General features: G+C 38.1%; 1 protein-coding gene across 4 annotated transcripts in view; it reads right to left on the bottom strand.

The window, feature by feature from the left end:
- GOLIM4 (golgi integral membrane protein 4) overlaps positions 1–18,559 on the bottom strand; it is a 68,311-nt gene that overhangs the window by 22,102 nt on the left and 27,650 nt on the right. For all 4 annotated transcript variants that reach the window (XM_032776770.2, XM_032776771.2, XM_032776773.2 and 1 more), the window contains 4 exons: positions 4,941–5,015; positions 3,330–3,379; positions 2,446–2,499; positions 58–208 (listed from right to left, as the gene is read on the bottom strand). In XM_032776770.2, coding sequence (XP_032632661.1) covers positions 58–208; positions 2,446–2,499; positions 3,330–3,379; positions 4,941–5,015 — 330 coding nt within the window. The remainder of the gene's footprint in view (positions 1–57; positions 209–2,445; positions 2,500–3,329; positions 3,380–4,940; positions 5,016–18,559) is intronic.

Here is an 18,559-nt window from a genome sequence, read left to right as displayed (position 1 = left end):
CAGTGGCAGGTGAAGAGTTTTTAGCTGTGTAGTATGACTGAGTCAGGCTGCATATACCCTTTAGCTTGGAGAGTTCCTGCTCTTTCTCTTCCTGTATTTGTACATATTTCTGCTTGTGATCGCTGAATGTCCTTCTAAAGTCTTCTCCTTGTTTTCGGTGTTCCTCCTCGAGGTCTGCATGCTGTTTCTTTAATTCCTCATGTTGACTCTGCAAATGCCAAATTGAACACTGGAAGGAGTTCTGCACCTGCATATCTGGCTATTATCATCTTTGGCAATTTGTTAAATAAATTCAGATGAATAGAAAGCATTCATAACAAGAAGTTTATTATTCAATGCCTGTATACTACAGTTCCTACTCAACACAAAATTGCCTCTGTAGCCAGGGGCGGCTCCAGGCACCAGCGCTCCAAGCACGTGCCTGGGGCGGCAAGCCGTGGGGGGCTCTCTGCCGGTTGCTGTTAGGGCGGCAGGCAGGGTGCCTGCAGAGGGTCCACTGGTCCCGAGGCTTTGGTGGACCTCCCGCAGGTACGCCTGCGGGAGGTCCGCTGAAGCCGCGGGACCAGCGGACCCTCCGTGCTTGGGGAGGCAAAATGTCTAGAGCCACCCCTGTCTGTAGCGCCCTGTTCCAGGGACTTACCATCCCCCTGGCAGCTGTTATATCTCTCTGAGAGCTGCTGAATATACCCTCTCAGGGGCAGAATCTCTCTGTTAAAAATCTGGATCCACAGCAATATTAGAAGGCAATATTGTCAATGACTTTTCTGCTGCTTCTACAGCCAATATGGAATATTACCTCTATTGGAAACATCAGAAAACTCTTTACAGCATGTTCCCAAAGGTTTCTTCACATATGTTATCCAGCTCCTCTAAGGTCAATGGCAAAAGTTCCACTGATTTCAGTGGTGCTGGACTGGGCTAACAGTTTCCAAACAAAAGACTTGCAATAGCAGAGATATTGCTGTAAATCCAGGGGAACCGTTAAATTTTAATAGTTAATAAAGTTTCTCATAAATATGCATCAAGAGTAACCAGGAAACCACTGGAGCTGGAAAGACTTCAAAAGTGCTGGAAGGATTTAGGAGCACAACTCCCACAATTAGCGATGAGACTGTGTTCCTAAATCCTTTAGGCACTTCTGAAAATTTCCCTCAAGCATGGGGTTTTCAAAAACACTAATACTCTGTACTTACTGATGTCAGGGTGAGTTTAACTGTTGATTTCAATGGAGCAGGGCCAGGTCAATGAGCAGAGCCTGCTCCAGGCACCAGCTCAGCAAGCAGGTGCTTGGGGCAGCCAAGGGGAAGGGGTGGCACATTGGGATCTTTGGTGGCAATTCGGCGGCAGGTCCCTCAGTCCCTCTCGGAGGGAAGGACCTGCCGTCAAAGAAGAAAGCTGCACAGTGGAGCTGCCGCCAATCCCGATCACGGCTTTTATTTGTTTGTTTGTTTTCCCCACCCACCCCACCACCACTTGGGGGGCAAAAACCCTGGAGCCAGCCCTGTCAATGAGGAGCACTTTTTGAAAAATCCCACTCTAAAGGCATGAGAGTCTGTGACAATGATTCTAGTTCTTTTGATGTAGTAACCTTAAAGGGTCATGTCATGAAGTACAAGTTTAAAACTAACCCACATTGTGTTTTCTTTCTTTTTCAAGAACGAACTTAAAAAAAAAAAAAATGCAACTTTGGCTAGCTATTGAAATTGCAATCCTACAAATAAACCCACTTTCACTAGCTAAACATGTCATTTAATTTTTTTTAAGCATCTCTTTTTTGTTACCTTTCAGGAATCTTTTGCTATGCATATAGCTGCATCTAAGATAAAAAATAACTGAACGCCAGAAGGCTATAATTATTAAATTACAAGATATTCTTCTAATATTAAAATATATTGAAGCAGAGCTAGCTACCATTTAAGAAGGCCTGTTAATTGTGTACACAGAGTTACTTGCCATTGCATATTTTAATGTACATGTTCCCCACTACATATTATATTTGTAACAAGCATAACTGAATAATGCACAAAATTCCATCTTTTTCAATGGATCTGTGCATAATATCTGCATTGAAGTGATTCCATTTGACCCAAAACAATGGCAAAAGGAGTAATTATTTGATTGCAGGATCCCAACTATAAAAATTATTGAAACTATTTCCAGAATTTATGTCAAGTATTTATTACTTTGGATACTGAGTACAATTTCTAATATGCAAAATCTTTCCAATTTTACCTAGTGACGTGCATGTCAATATCCCCCTCAAATAATTACGTAACTCACCAGAAAACATAGCTATTCAATACATGATGCAATCAGTTTATCCTTAAAGTACATTCCTGAAAGGAAAATATCTTTTTGAAACAATACATTAAGTCTTAGAGATGGGCCAAGTATGTTTATATCTCATATTGCTACCCCCCGAAAGAGAATTTCTCTGGTACCTACCTTCAACATTTGGTGTTGTACATTCAGTGTGCTATATCTGCTATTTGAATCTTGCTGAGAAATGAAAATATTAATGTTAATTAGGGACAGCAGAATCTCATCCTGATGCATTTCTATGTTCCCAATCTTTGTAAAGAATATTATACAGAAGCTATAAACTAGCAATTATAATTCAGCATGGAGCCTATCTGACCTGGGCTCTTTTTGGTTCTCAAATATATCAGGTATAGCAACTACTGCATCTATTGCAGAATAATGTATTTTTAATTACACTACTATTCCTCTGACTCTTTTCTTCCCACTTTAGACCGAAAATAAACAGCAACATGCTTTCACTTACTATCATTACAAAGAGTTCTTTACAGACCTCAAATATATTTCCAATGACAGTCTCACCTTGCCTCCTGGCAGCTATTGCACAAACCAAACTTTCTTGGGGATTTTAACTTGCCAAATCAAGAAACCTGGTTATGAGACTCTGGCTCCGTCCAATAAGAAAAGGACAGCAATAACAGGATTTATGATACCTTCTTATCTCTGTTTTTCTCCTTATTCAGTTTTCTCCAGTCAAGACTGGCTGATAGGAGACAGCTATTATAAAAAGAGTACTCGTAACTTCAGCTACTGTAGTATAAGCCGAGGAGTGTTTGTTTTTCCTAAGTAATTCCCTAGAAAGAAACTCCCTCTCTTACTAGATCATTTGGATCTTTCTAACAGGGGGCATTTAACACACATAACAAAAGTGGAATAAGTCAAGCTATTTCAATTAGGGTTTTGTAAGTCTCATCTTTTTGAACGGTTTTAATTACATACCCTATCCTTTCCTTTGTAAATGGAGTAGTATTGTTATTCTTTGCTACCAATTCTATTTTTTTTTAACTTACCCTTCCTTTATTTAGTGTTTCTTGTGCTTCCAATTTATAAACAAGAAAGTCTAGGAAATAATAAAAAAGGAGACTATTAAAGAAATATTTCAGTGACAAAAAAGCTTGGGGGCCAGAGTTTGTAGTACTCTGAAGTCAAAAAACCTTCTTGTAAATGGGAATTCCACACACAAAGTAGCTACAAAGTTGGGGAATGTTGCATTTACAGCTTTCCTGAGGAACTATAAAAACTGCGGAAATACTATGAATTTTAAATCTGATCATCAAAGTATTTGCATATAAAACAGTTTATGCCACTACTGTACAAAGTATGGCAAGGTAAGCCTGGGACTACTGGTGGGAAATGAAATGTTTCAGAAGTCTTATGTACTAGCTTTAAAGGCCCAGTAGCTTGCCTTTAAAGGCCCAGTAGCTCTATTAAAAGGAAAGAGGACGTTAAGTTGTGCATTTTCCTATGAGAAGATAACACTTTAAAATCCTGTTCAGCCACAAAACAGGAAAGTCCAAAAGCAAAAAAACACAAAAATGCTTCCCACCCCGTCTTCACTGTGAGTTCCTTTGTACTCTTCTTTATTTTCTAATCAGGACTGGCGCTAGTGTTTCTAGCGCCCTAGGCGCACGGTCATTTCGCTGCCCCGCATGCTGGTCCGCAGCTCCGGTGGAGCTGCCGCAGTCATGCCTGCGGAGAGGGTCCGCTGGTCCGCGGCTCCGGTGAAGCTGCCGCAGCCGTGCCTACGGGAGATCCACTGGAGCCACGGGAGCAGCGGACCGTCCGCAGGCACAACTGCGGGAGCTCCACTGGGGCCGCGGGGCCAGGGCACCCTTCGCAGGCACGACTGCGGCAGCTCCCCTGGGGCCGCCTGCCGCCCCCCGCCGGCAAAATGCCGCCCCCCAATAATCCTGGCGCCCTAGGCGATTGCCTAGGCCACCTAAATGGAAGTGCCGGCCCTGTTTCTAATTCTGAAAAAGATGACCTGCCTTCTACAAAAGTAATGATTTATTGTTGTCCACTAGATGGCACCACAAAACCATCCAGGATTTTAGGGCAAGAAAACCCCAAACAGCTTTTAATACTTTTTAATCTTTTGTATCAAACAAGTTGCTTTAATTGAAGCTATGAATCGCCTAGCTAGCAGCAACTATTTTTAGGAAGGTTGCAGGGTGGACTTTCATTACCTCATGCCTTCACATTTCAAACAAGTCATTTACACCATGAAAAATATTTTAGAAAATTTACCAAAAGTATTGTACTCTTAACACTTTTGCACAGGGTGGCTTTTTAAAAAGAAAAACATGTATTATTTGCATAATCAAACAGTACTATGTTATTCAAGGACATTCACAAATCATCTCTATTCAGGACAAGCATTTTCAGCACGTACTTAACTTTAAACACACAAATTTCTGAATTGGGGCCTAACTGAGTACCATATGACATGCATCAAATGGTCATATGCCTTATGGAGTTTTGCATATATTTATATCATAGAAATACAATATGCTGTGTCTAGCAACCTGTCTATAGCAGTGGACCTACCAGTGAATTACAGGGATCCATAATTTATAAAATTAACACATATAACTGAGAAAAATGAAAAACAAGATTTTTACCTTCTTTTGCTTTCTTATGTTCAAGCCTTTCCTTCTGTAAAGATTTTTCTAATCTTGACCTGTGCTCATAGACAACTGAAAAGAGAAAGATTTGAACATAGTAATTCATTTTACAGATAATAGAAAGGGGAACAATACATAACAAATTGGATTGTCCTTATACATGCTGCACCAATACTAGGTCAGTTATACCAACTGAGAATCTGGTCCTTAAACTTTAGTCCTAGCATTTAAACTTTTATTTATTACTCAAATTCGGTTTGTGCTATATCTCTTTTTATCTGTGGCAAGTGAGTTATACATTCAATTTGTTTATGGGGATGGTCAATGCTGGAAGGCCTAAAATTAGACCTACCAGTTTATCTTTATTTCTTTGGTATGCAAGTGTGAATTTTGCCATCTTTCCAATCTCTTCTGCTTTGCTTGTGAAAAAGACAAATGAAATATTCAAAAATTCTGTTTAGAGTTCCTCAAGACCAGAATTCTTGCAGTGCTCCACTTGCTCCCAAGAAGGTAAAGTCATAGGGCAGATGAGAAAGGTGGAATAGTGCAGTGGTTGGCGGGTTAGCCTTGAAGTTAGGAGACTTGGGTTCAGTTCTCTGCTCTGCCACAGATGTATTGTATGACCCTGGGAAAGTCACTTAGTTGCTCTTTATCTCATCCATAAAATTAGGATAATAGTACTTCCATACCTCAGTAAGGATAACTACATTGGAGACGCAAGTATGGGGAGGCCATATAAGTACCTCAAAGTGGATTCAGACATAAACAATGTCTAGTACAAATGATCTCTTCTTTTTATCTCAGCCCCCAGCAGAGTGGGACATCTTGTATAAAATCTGATTGTATTTTGGATGCCTAGTCTCAGCAAATACATGGTGCTGATGTCTGTATCCACTTTGTTTCAGAATATGTGGGCCCTGTCATCCTTCAAAGTAATACTAACTCAGAGAAGCTATCTCATTTTTTTCACATTATCAGTCCAAGTATGAAAATCCCTAATTCAGGAGAGCATCTCAGTTCAGGTAAGGAATCTAAGCTACACTGATTTCAATGGGATTTAACCTATGAATAAATTTAAGCATATCCTTAAGTGCTTTCTTGAATAGAGGTCAAAACTTCTAAGCTGCCTTTCACAGATTAAATTGATTATTGTCCTACTGGCAATTAAACACTATAGTTAAAGATATCATTTCAACCTAAATCTTCTGTGAATTTTTTTTTCAATCCTCAGTTGTTACAAGTAATACCTAGTTACTGTAACTGAAATGAGATACAATTTTATCTCAATTTTTTCCAGTTTGTTTACTTTGTATATCTAACAGCATTTTGTTTGAGTCAGCTTTGCCTTTTCCTCTCCATAGTCAGTTATTTGCATGGGTCTTGCAACTGGGGTGAGAAAAATTATTTAAAATAGGAAAATATGATTTGTAAAAACCACAAAAGTTGTTGCATGGTCTCAGACATATGTAGTTGCTGAAATCACTTTTACTTATTTAAATTGACTGGATTAGAAATGATGCTATCTTTTTATCCTCTGTTTACTAGCTATTGTAAAAAGTGAGGCATATAGAGATTTGCTTAAATAAGCAAGTAGTGTAAGACAATATATAATCAGATGCTGCTTTGGGTATCAGCAGCAAAATTTATTTCCCTCAAGTGACAATAAGCCAGCATCAAGACAAATCAATACATATATTGTTTGGGGCTGTAAAATGATCTAAAAAAATTAATCACGAGATTAAAAAAATGTTGATTAATCTCAGTTTTTACTGCAGTATTAAACAATAATACAATATCATTTAAATATTTTTGTATGTTTTCATCTATACTGATTTCAGCTACAACTCAGAATACAGTGCTGATGACAGGTTCTGCTCAATAACGATCCAAAGAAGTGCAGACCAATGCACATTCATTTAAATCATTTGAGTAAGATGCCACCAACAGAAGGTTGATTTCCTTTTTTGGTAGTTTGGGCTCTGTAGTTTCCACATTGGAGTATTGCTCTTTTAAGACTTCTGACAACATGTTGCACACCTTGTACCTCTCAAGATTTTGAAAGGCACATCAGATTCTAAAATCTTGGGTAGCTATCTTTAGAAATCATATATTTGGTTGCTCCCGGGGGAATTCTGTGACAAAAATCCCAAATTCTGGATATTTTATTTGTCAAAATAATGCAATATAATCACGTTTCACTTATTGTGGTAATTTATTTAAACTACCATACAGAAAAAAAATCACAATAATGGTTTAGAATTTCCTAAACACATGATGGTTATGTTACAAATACTTGGTAACCAAGACCCTGCATTCCATTTGTAATCCTGGATTTTCATTTAAATTACATTAGATTTTATTTTGGTGTTTGGTGTTCTGTAAAGCAGAATGTCGCTTTAAATTGCCCAGACTTTCACACATAAAAGTCATACAGTTTTGCTAATTATTGTCCTGCATATTTTTTTAAATGAACAAGTAAAATAGATCCTGAGATGTAATCGAACCCCCTTGTGCCACTCTGGCACAGGGGAAAAAAAAAAAAAAGAGCAAGAAAGCACACAGACCTTCCTAGCTGAGGATTCCGTTACTGTCATTTACAATAAGGCTCCTTTACACCACTCTGGCAAGGTAAAGGAGCCTTAATTGACTGGGAATAGTTATAAGATTTAGAATAATAAGAATGGGAACAATTAACTAATAATGGGAACATTTCTGCTCTGCCATAGGGACAGAGCCTGCTTCACACAGCCCTATGCCTCCAAGCCTGGGATGCAGCAAGTACAGCCACAAGCGAGAGGGACAGAGTGAGTCTCCCTCACTTGTTCACACATCAGCCAAACCACCTGTATGCATGATCTGACAGATATGATCCTTGAGAGGGCCATTTAGGGACCAAGGCAAAAATCTGTCTTTGAGCAGGGAGTTGGACTAAATAACCTCCGGTCCCTTCCAACCCTGATATTCTATGATTCTATATGGAGGAACAGTTAACCACAATATTATTGAATTCCAAAAGATTCAACAATAAAAATTGGTTGGATTCAGGCTGGTGGTGATGTTAGGATATTATTCCTAATATATATATTCAGATTAGTTATTTACAATATCATTGTAGTTTTCAGACTCCATTTCACTGGTATCATCAAGGCTAGTAAAAAAGATGATGATTTTCATTCAGAGAAATTATGTAACCACTGTTCATTTTTTTTAATTCTCTGAAACATTATCTAATAACTGATCAATATTTTCCTTTCTTCTCCATTTACTCAACCAGGTATGTCCCGGTATATTACAACACTATTTACTTTTGACCTTGTAATTTCAAATCAATACAAATTTTGGTCGAGGCAAAAACACCTGGCATTGTTTATGTTGTGGATTTCTTATTCTGTGCTATGTCATCTAGTTCTTTGGTTAAATCTGAGCTAAGATAATGAATTCTCACTCTTAACTGAGGTTTAAGAAATAACTCTTTGGAGTATTCTGGAGGGTGATTTGTGGTACACACCTGAATGAAAAAAGTTTGCTATATGATGTTACAGGGTTCTTCCCTCATTTTTCTCCATTGCCCCTCTAAGTGTTTGCAGTAAGCATTTTGCCAGCCAGTTTGACATTGAATAATTAGCAGTTGATGCAGAGTGTGAGACTGTATTTCCCTAGGAAAACCAAACATTGCTTTGAAACCAACTGAGGTCCATAATCTCTTCAAGCATAAACATATGTGGCAAACATCCTGCAAGAGCCTCAAAAGTCTGAGCAGCAAAAGGATGTCTTACCTGTCACTTTTGGACTTCTGGAATAATCATCAGCTACCTCTAAATCACTTCTTCTTTTTTGCAAAGCTACTATGATGTCTTTGCCAAGACTTCGTAGCACGCTTCCATAGATGACGATATGATTTGTGGTATGCTTCAGTGAATGCTACAGAATTCACACCAATTAATTTCTCTTTCAATATCTTAGTCTAAGTCTGGTCACCAAAAACTACTAATCAAACTTTTCCTATTCAGTATATTTTGGTGATCTTGTCATTCAGCCAACATAGTAGCATGTGCACTTTGTGATATTACTGCCCTCATACACCACAGTAAACAGTATGGTCTACTGACAACCCATTTTCCTACAAGTAAAAATAAAAAGTTCTGCATTCATTTATTGGATTTGTCCAGCCAGAAAGAGAATATTGCGTTGCTCTGACACAAACAAGATTTTTCTTAGTCAATAGAAGACTTCTCTTCTTCAGTTATGTGATATCTTGTAGGAAAGAGATTCTATATACTTAAGATTCAAGTCTTTTCATACTGTGCACCACATCTTTCCAAAGATGAGCACAAGGACTATCTCCTCCTGCATTTGTGACTGCATGAGATCTCTGTGGCTAATAAAGCAATTGATTAGATGGAAATTTTACATCAGGGAAGTATTTTGAGTGTATATTTGGCTACCTTGATGCAATAAGATAGTTTGAAACAAGGAGGAGAGCCGGTATTATGTGACCAGTCAACTTTGCATCGCAGGTCACAGTTTAAGAACCTTTGCTATGTAATAATTCTACTTCCAACTGTATTTAGATAAGTGAGATAATACCTCTTAAGTATCTACCTATCTTAATGATATGCTCAATGCCTTGGGTACAGACAGTACACTTGTAAGGAAAAACTGCTCCATCATTAGAAATAATTAACCCTTTTAGAAGCTCAAGACTAGAACGGTGCAAAATGTTTACAATGAAATCAAATATGTGAAGCCAAATCCAGAGCAGGTTCACTGAAATATTCTAGACAGTTTTTGAACCATGTCCCAGGTTTGCTCAAAACTAGGTCAGTTCTTGTTTTCACATCAAAACTAGATTGGGGGCAAAAAGCAATTTTGAGGGGCTCTCTTCTCTTTTGAGTTTCAGGTATGAACAAATCCCAAACTCAAACATAATCTCATGATGAAAACCCAGATATATCTGAAATAGAAGGAAAATGTTCACACAAATCCCAGTTCAGTAAAAGTGCAGTTTTACACAGCTGTGCTTAAGACAACAGACCATACTGTTCTGAAAGACTTCTTGTTCCCTTTCCAAACAGTAACTTGCAAGGGTCCTTGCAACTTATGAAACAAATAACTAAAAATTGTAAATTTCTAGAAAATAGAAAATGGATTTCCCCAAAGAGTGAAGTAGGTACCAAATGGCATAGTGAACCATGAACAAGAAATAATCAAGTAAAGATTTGCATTTTGGCAGTTCTAAGAGTGCTTTACAGCCTTAAAAATTGTTCTTAATTCCTCTAAAATGCATTCTGCAGACTCTTTGGCTAATGATTTATATAGAAGTGTTTTACATTTTTGCTTAGAAGCAGGATTGCTAATCAATCCTTGTCACCTACCTCTACTTTGCTATTTATTCCCTAAAGTCAAGGGCATCAGTCAAGATGAACTAATGTATCAAGAGCCACTGCAACAAAAACAAGCGTATAATGAATATTCACCAAGTCACCACCAACTAAGTTTCAGCAGAGAGAAAAATGGATGAACTGTAGTAATGGTTTCATCTAGGCACTAAAGATTTTGAATATAGAATTACATTGCAAAAGGAGCAGTGCTTGTAGCATAGCAACTCATGAGAGAAATTAAAATCCATAATGCTTTTTTCCTTCCATGCTATCAGAAGTGGAAATAGGCTTTTTAGTAGTCAGAGCTAAGCCATAACATGATTCTGCAGAAATATTTTTCACTTCACTTCTACTTTGCCTGCTATTGTAATTTCCAAAGCAAACTTTGATTTAAAGAATGAAAAACAATGAGATGGGCAGGAAGAAAGGAGATAAAGAATTCAGTGGTTTGGCTCTTAGATAACAGTATTTTATACCTTCAGTGCTCCTTTGAAAAACCAATTTAGTTGAGGAAGAAATATGCATGGGGAAAAATTTGACTTTTTACAGGACAAATGTTCAGTTTTGACAGTAATTATGTAACATACTGAACTTTTAGAGCCAAATCCTCAGTTGACATAAATTGGTATCTTCTTTTATACCCAGCACTATATTCTAATCTTGCTGGCACCGAGGCTGTAAATCAAGCCTTGTCTGAGAAACTCTTGAATCTGGCCCTTCTAGAGAAAAGAGGAGATTACCTAGAGACTAAGCTATTGGTACTCCACTTCTTACGCCACATTTAAACAGGTGATCAGAGTCTCTCCTCTGAATCAGGATTGGCATTTCAATAATTGTTTTGGATTCTGATTATGTACAATCTACAAATTACTTATACTCTGTAGTCTTGTCAGAAGATGCTACCCAAAACCCTGAAAGTCTAAAGCCATACTAGCAACAAATATAAAGGGACAGAGGTTTCATTAATAGTCCTCATTTGTGACAGAGGCAGAAGTGCAAATAGTATTTGGTCTTAACAAGTTTGAGAATCACTAGTCCACACTGCATGCCCTTCTCCACACCTCATTTCCCTTTTGAACGTTAAAATACGTTTTTTACATTCACAAGTAAAGAGGCACATGATTTCTTGGGGGGGAGTTGAAATATAGAAATATAGGATAATTAGAATGTTTGCCTTAATTAAGAAATGTTTATTATGTTAATATAGACAAAATGAAGAAGTTGCTCTAAGGAGATCCACAGCAGAATTGTTGGTAATAAATCAGCAACAGTAAGTGCAGAGATGAGGTAATGTTTTGAGTGTCTCAAATGAGCCGATGTTTCAGAAGCACAAAATGTAACTCTGCAAAGAGCAGGGAAAGAAAAGTTAAGAAGATTTGTTTCCTCACAGTTTATTGACTGTAGCAGATTTTTTTCCAGGGAAAAATAAATCCAAGGCTTTCTAAGTTCTCCAATTAAGAAAGAAATTGTAAAACGTGTTACCACATTTTCCATACTGTTCTTTTTAGAATTTGGCACAATTGAAGATTAAGCCTTCCAAGTTTCTATGTTGCTTTCCTCTTACTTTCCCAACCTCAGACTCGCCCTAGCACACTATGGATCTTACTGATCTTAAGTGGCCCCTATTACCATAGTATCTGAGAACCTCACAATCTTTAGGTATTTATCCTCACAACACCCCTGTGAAGTAGTAAAGTGCCGCCATTCCTATTTTAACAGATGAAGATCTGAGACCCAGAGAGATTAACTTCTTTGAGATCAACTCAAGAAGTGTGTGCCAGAGCAGGGAACGGAACCCAAGGTTCCAGAGGATAGCTGGTTGGGAATTTTACAATAAAACAGTGTCATCGTAAGCTGTTGCTTCATCAAACCTGAAATGTTTCGCAGAAGCATTGGTAGTTGGATCAACTTTTGTCAAATCACAGGCAGATTTGGACAAAAGTCAGGAAAACTGCTTCATGAAAAGGGGTGAAATAACTTACTCTTCACCTTGAGCAAGTGGGAAACAGAGGAGAAATGGTGACTGAGTCACAATTCGTTGTCTAGTCTGGTTTGCTCCTGGGGGCAGAAGGCATGTAGCTACACCCTTAATCAGGACAGTATGTAAAGTTACAAGCTAGTTCTTACAGTGTAGAGGGTCTAACCCTGTCTTGGCCCAATGTTAACTTTAGTAACTACATTCTGTGTACCTGTTACTTTAATTGGCTACACTATTCTTTTCCCCTTATCCATCTTTGCTGGTGTCACTAATGACTGCCGGATAGTACATCTGAACTGAAGTGCCTGCACATAGATGGAGCTGGTATATGCATAGCTGTTAAGTCTATAAAATTACCTGCATACTTGAAAAAAGGCACCTCAGAAATCCACAGATGACTGTACAGTAGCAAGCAATATAGCCTCAAAGAAAAAAAGCCCCAAAACAGAACCAATAAGGTCACAGAATCATAGGACTGGAAGGGACCTCGAGAGGTCATCTAGTCCAGTTCCCTGCACTCATGGCAGAACTAAGTATTATCTAGACCATTCTTGACAGGTGTTTGTCTAATCTGCTCTTAAAAATCTCCAACAATGGAGATTCCACAATCTCCCCAGGCAATTTATTCCAGTGCTTAACCACTCTGACAGTTAGAGAGTTTTTCCTAATGTCCAACCTAAACCGTCCTTGCTGAAATTTAAGCCCACTGCTTCTTGTCCTATCCTCAGAGGTTAAGAAGAACAATTCTTCCCCCTCCTTCTTGCAACCTTTTATGTACTTGAAAACTGTTATCATGTCCCCTCTCAGTCTTCTCTTTTCCAGACTAAACAAAACCAATTTTTTCAGTCTTCCCTCATAGGTCATGTTTTCTAGACCCTTGCTCATTTTTGTTGCTCTTATCTGCGTTTTCTCCAATTTGTTCACATCTTTCCTGAAATATGGTGCCCAGAACTGGACACAATACTTCAGTTGAGGCCTAATCAGCATGGAGTAGAGGGGAAGAATTACTTCTTCTGTCTTGCTTACAACACTCCTGCTAATACATCCCAGAATGATGTTTGCTTTTTTTTCCAAAGTGTTATACTGTTGACTCCTATTAGGCTTGTGGTCCACTATGACCCCTAGATCCCTTTCTGCAATACTCCTTCCTAGGCAGTCATTTCCCATTTTGTATGTGTGCAACTGATTGTTCCTTCCTAAGTGGAGTACTTTGCATTTGTCCTTATTGAATTTCAACCTATTTACTGCAGACCATTTCTCCAGTTTGTCCAGATCATTTTGAATTTTAATCCTATTCTCCAAAGTACCTGTAATCCCTCCCAGCTTGGTATCATCCACAAACTTTATAAGTGTACTCTCTATGCCATTATCTAAATCACTGATGAAGATATTGAATAGAACTGGACCCAGAACTGACCCCTGCAGGACATCACTCATTATACCCTTGCAGCATGACTGTAAACCATGGATAACTGTTCTCTGGGAACGGTTTTCCAACCAGTTATGCACCCACCTTATAGTAGCTCCATCTAGGTTCCATTTCCCTAGTTTGTTTATGAGAAGATAATGCGAGACAGTAACAAAAGCATTACTAAAGTCAAGATATACCACATCTACTGCTTCCCCCCATCCACAAGGCTTGTTAACCTATCAAAGAAAGATATCAGGTTGGTTTGACGTGATTTGTTCTTGACAAATCCATGCTGACTGTTACTTATCTTATCATCTAGATGTCTGCAAACTGATTGCTTAATTATTTGCTCCATTATCTTTCCGGGTACAGAAGTTAAGCTGACTGGTCTGTAATCCCTGAGTTGTTCTTATATCCTTTTTTATAGATTGGCACTATATTTGCCTTTTTCCAGTCTTCTGGAATCTCTCCTGTCTTCCATGACTTTTCAGAGATAATCACTAATGGCTCAAGTATCTCCTTGAGTATTCTAGGATGCATTTCATCAGGCTCTGGTGACTTGAAGACATCTAACTTGTCTAAGTAATTTTTAACTTTGTTCTTTTCCTAGTTTAGTCTCTGATCCTACCTCATTTTCACTGGGATTCACTATGTTAGACATCCAATCGCCACCAACTTTCTTGGCGAAAACCAAAACAAAGAGGTCATTAACCACGTCTACTATTTCCACATTTTCTGTCATTATTCCCTCCCCCCAATAGAGTAACAGGCCCATCCTGTTGTCTTCTTTCTTCTAATGTATTTGTAGAATGTTTTCTTATTACCCTTTATGTCCCTAGCTAGTTTGATCTTGTTTTGTGCTTTGGCATTTCTAATTTTGTCCCTACACCCTTGTGTTATTTGTTTAGATGAAATTACAAAGGATAAATATAATTTTCACTTTTTGTAGGACTCTCTTTTGATATTTAGATCATTGAAGATCTCCTGGTTAAGCCAGGGTGGTCTCTTGCCATACTTCCTATCTTTCCTATGCAGTGGGATAGTTTGCTGTTGTGCCCTTAATAATGTGTTGTTGAAAAACTGCCAACTGTCTTCAATTGTTCTAGGATTTTACCTACCAACTCCGAGTTTGCTAAAGTCTGCCTTCTGGAAATCCATAAATACAGTCTCTTTATTTTGCTGTTCTCCCGCCTACCATTCCTTAGACTCATGAGCTCTATCATTTCATGATCACTTTCACTCAAGGTGCCTTGCACTTTCAAATTTTAACCACTTCCTTCCTATTTGTTAAAATCAAATCTAGAACAGCCTGTCTCCTAAAACCTTTTCCACTTTCTGAAATAAAAAATTGTCTCCAATACATTCCAAAAACTTGTTGGATAATTTGTGCCCTGCTGTGTTATTTTCCCAACAGATGTCTGAGTAGTTTAAGTCCCCCATTACCACTAAGTCCTGTACTTTGGATGATTTTTAGTTTTTAAAAAAAGCCTCATTCACCTCTTCTTCCTGGTTAGGTGGTCTGTAGTAGACCCCTACCATGGCATCACCCTTGTTTTTTACCCCTTTTATCATTACCCAGGGACTTTCAACAAGTCTGTCTCCTATTTCCATCTCTACCTCAGTCCAAGGCTATACATTTTTAATATACAAGGCAATACCTCCTTCCTTTTTTCCCTGCCTGTCCTTCCTGAGCAAGCTATACCCCTCTACACCAATATTCCAGTCATGTATATTATCCCACCTGGTCTCTGCGATGCCAACTGTGTCATAATTGTGTTTATTTACTAGCATTTCAACTGTCAAGGACAGTCAACATGTTTTGTCAATGCAATGGCGGAGGAGGGGGTAGAACAGGAGGCATTCAATACTTCTTAAATTCATCTCAGACTAAAATCTTCTGTTTAAAATTTACCATGAAAAAAATGGGGGGGGGGACCACACACCATTCATGCTAAATAACAAGTTCTAAAAAAACTGCTCTGCTGCAATCCCCCTGAACGTTAATTACAACACAGGAGGCAAGTGATCTGATGAAAGAAAGCTTACTTAGCATTCCTGACTAGTTCACTCATCTTTGCTTTGTACTCATGAAAACGTAATCTATTTTTTTAATGAAAGCCACTCTTGTAGTTTAAAAAAACAGTGTTTTCAATATTACATTATCAATTATTTTGCAACTACAATACTTTGCTTTCTTGGTATGCTAGAAAGAGGATCTGAGAGATGTAAAGTTTGGAACACCCTAACACATTGAAAAATTAAGTTTACATAAGGGCTGAAAAATATTAAAATCATACAGAATACTAATCAATTATCTTAATGAATATCACAGCTACTGTGCTATATAACTTTCCAAACGTTCTCTGAGACAGCAGAAAAATCTTCTGTGGTCTAAAAGTAGCAGGCAATAGTAATTTTGGCAATTCTCAGTAGTATTCTCACACAAACTGTGAGAGTTGGACTGAACCGGCAGTATGTGGTAAACCACACTGGCACTTCTCTGGTAACCCTATCAGTTTCTAACCCTACTGGTTGGAAAGAGAGCCATCCACATGTGAATCAATGCAGTACTCTCTTATTTCTTAATTCTGAAGATAGAAAGAAAATTGTTCTAAGACACATGAAGTGATCCACTCATATGGTAACTCTTTAGACCAGTGGTTCTCAAAGCCGGTCCGCCGCTTGTTCAGGGAAAGCCCCTGGCGGGCCAGGCAGGTTTGTTTACCTGCCACGTCTGCAGGTTCGTGGCACTTCCCGCAGCCCCCATTGGCTTGGAGCGGCAAACCAGCTTTGAGAACCACTGCTTTAGACCACAATCACATAAAGTCTTATGCATTTGCTTGCTATTATGTTGTTGTTCATGTATCGTGAGTATTCATCATGAATTTAATGGAACTGTTCCCTATGCGTCTTTGCAGGACTGGTGGCTTAAACAGCACTATTTCACTGCTGACCATCATAGCAGAAACATCCAGTTATCCACATTCAGAGATTGTGGTGGATCCTGGAAAAGTATCATCACCCTCCACTGCAATCCAACTCCTTGTGGGCACTGTGCACCACATCTGCATAGTTCAGAGATACAACTAAATTTGAAATTCAAGTGAAAAGCAGATTTTTGTAAAAAGCAGCAGTATATCAGTCACTGAAAGTAGGAAAATTTTACTTCTTTATCTAGAGTTCCAGAAGTGACATTATAGAAGTGCTACAGAGAAAGGATAATGCTGAAAAACATTGAAGTTTTTCCATTTTGTAGTCAACACTTATTTTTCTTCATAAAGGATAAACATTTGCATTTTTACAACTTATTCATGGAAAGATTTGGTGCAGAGGCAGACTGCAATTTTTTTATTAATTTAAAACAACTAGAATTGCCTACGAGTGTTGTAATTACATTTTCTAAAAAAAATAAATCATAGTAATTCTTCAGAACCACATTTACATTCTATAACAGTCAGATTTGCTTATATAAGAGAAAGAGATTTATCCAATACAGACTTATGTTCAGATAATTGCTCAACTGTTAAATAATTACAACCAGTTATCACAAAAGAAGAATTCATAGCTTTTCAAGACAAGCAAAATGACTTGCTGGCAGCAGCACTTCCCAGAAAGTAAACACTGCTTTGACTTTTGATGTCCTGTAAAATAAGAGAGCCCTTTGTAACAAACGTTGTATGTGATTATCTATCTATCTTATAAATTCAAGTGTTCGTTATGTATTTGTCATAGGGTTATTGTCGACGGTAGATGCATAAAAAAAAGCAAGATATATATCACTTGCCCATGCAGCATAAAAGTCCTTCACAAATCATAGTCTCTTGCTACCTACTTGTCCCTGAAACCAGGAAGGGGCATGTCACATATCACAATGTTGCACAATTATTCTTCTTCAAACAAGAAAGTAACACTGGAGAACATGAGACCTTCTGTCAAGAGTTTTGTTTTTTGCTATATATAACTGTTAACACCAAATACCACTCATATAAACTCATATCTGACTCATATAAATTAGGTAGGACAGAGACACATCACAACCAACTTTATTTGTAAAAGATCCCCTCTACAAGGTTATATAACTTTTTTTTATTGCAGATTCTTCCTGCTCCCATGAAAAATTCCCATCCTTCATACCTATTTTTGACAAAGCTTTGTATGTAAGAAGCACTCGAATACAATGAATATCAATAAAAATAACCCCTCATATTAATAGCTTTAAGTCTGTGTTCTGTATCCCACTCTGTGTCGGATCCAGAGAGTAAGCATTTGTTACAGTCCCCAGCTGGCTCTTTAGCTCATTTTCTTTTTCAATTATACAGTTCCCCCGTTCAATCCCTGGTATGTTGGCCAAGATAGTGGTAGTTACAGATACACCTTGTGAAATTTATGCCATCCGCATCTAGGAGTATTCCACATCTAGGAGTCTAATTTTGTAGAGCTTGGTAATAGATAAGAAAAAGTATTGGAGCTAATTATGAAAGAACTTCATAAGGTTCAGAGTTTGAGTGTAGCTCAGATAAGCATTTAAGGATTGAGATGCTTAGTGGACCCTTGGTTTTGCATATCACAGTATTTTAGCACTTGCACTTCTGGTTCCAACAAAAAAACCACCGAAAAACATTTAAAAAAACCCCGCCAAAGAAAGAAAAAGACATCAAAATTTCTCTGTATCAAGATGACAATAATACTCATAGACTCATAGGTCAGAAGGGACCAATATGATCATCTAGCCTGACCTCCTGCACAAGGCAGGCCACAAAACCCTACCCATACACATTTATAACAACCCCGAACCCATGACTGAGTTATTGAAATCGTCAAAATTGAGATTTGAAGACCTCAAGCT

Source organism: Chelonoidis abingdonii, chromosome 8 (assembly GCF_003597395.2).
Source record: "Chelonoidis abingdonii isolate Lonesome George chromosome 8, CheloAbing_2.0, whole genome shotgun sequence".
Taxonomy (NCBI): Eukaryota; Metazoa; Chordata; order Testudines; family Testudinidae; genus Chelonoidis; species Chelonoidis abingdonii.
The sequence above is the reverse complement of the archived record's forward strand: the minus strand, read 5'-3'. Positions and strand labels throughout refer to the sequence as shown.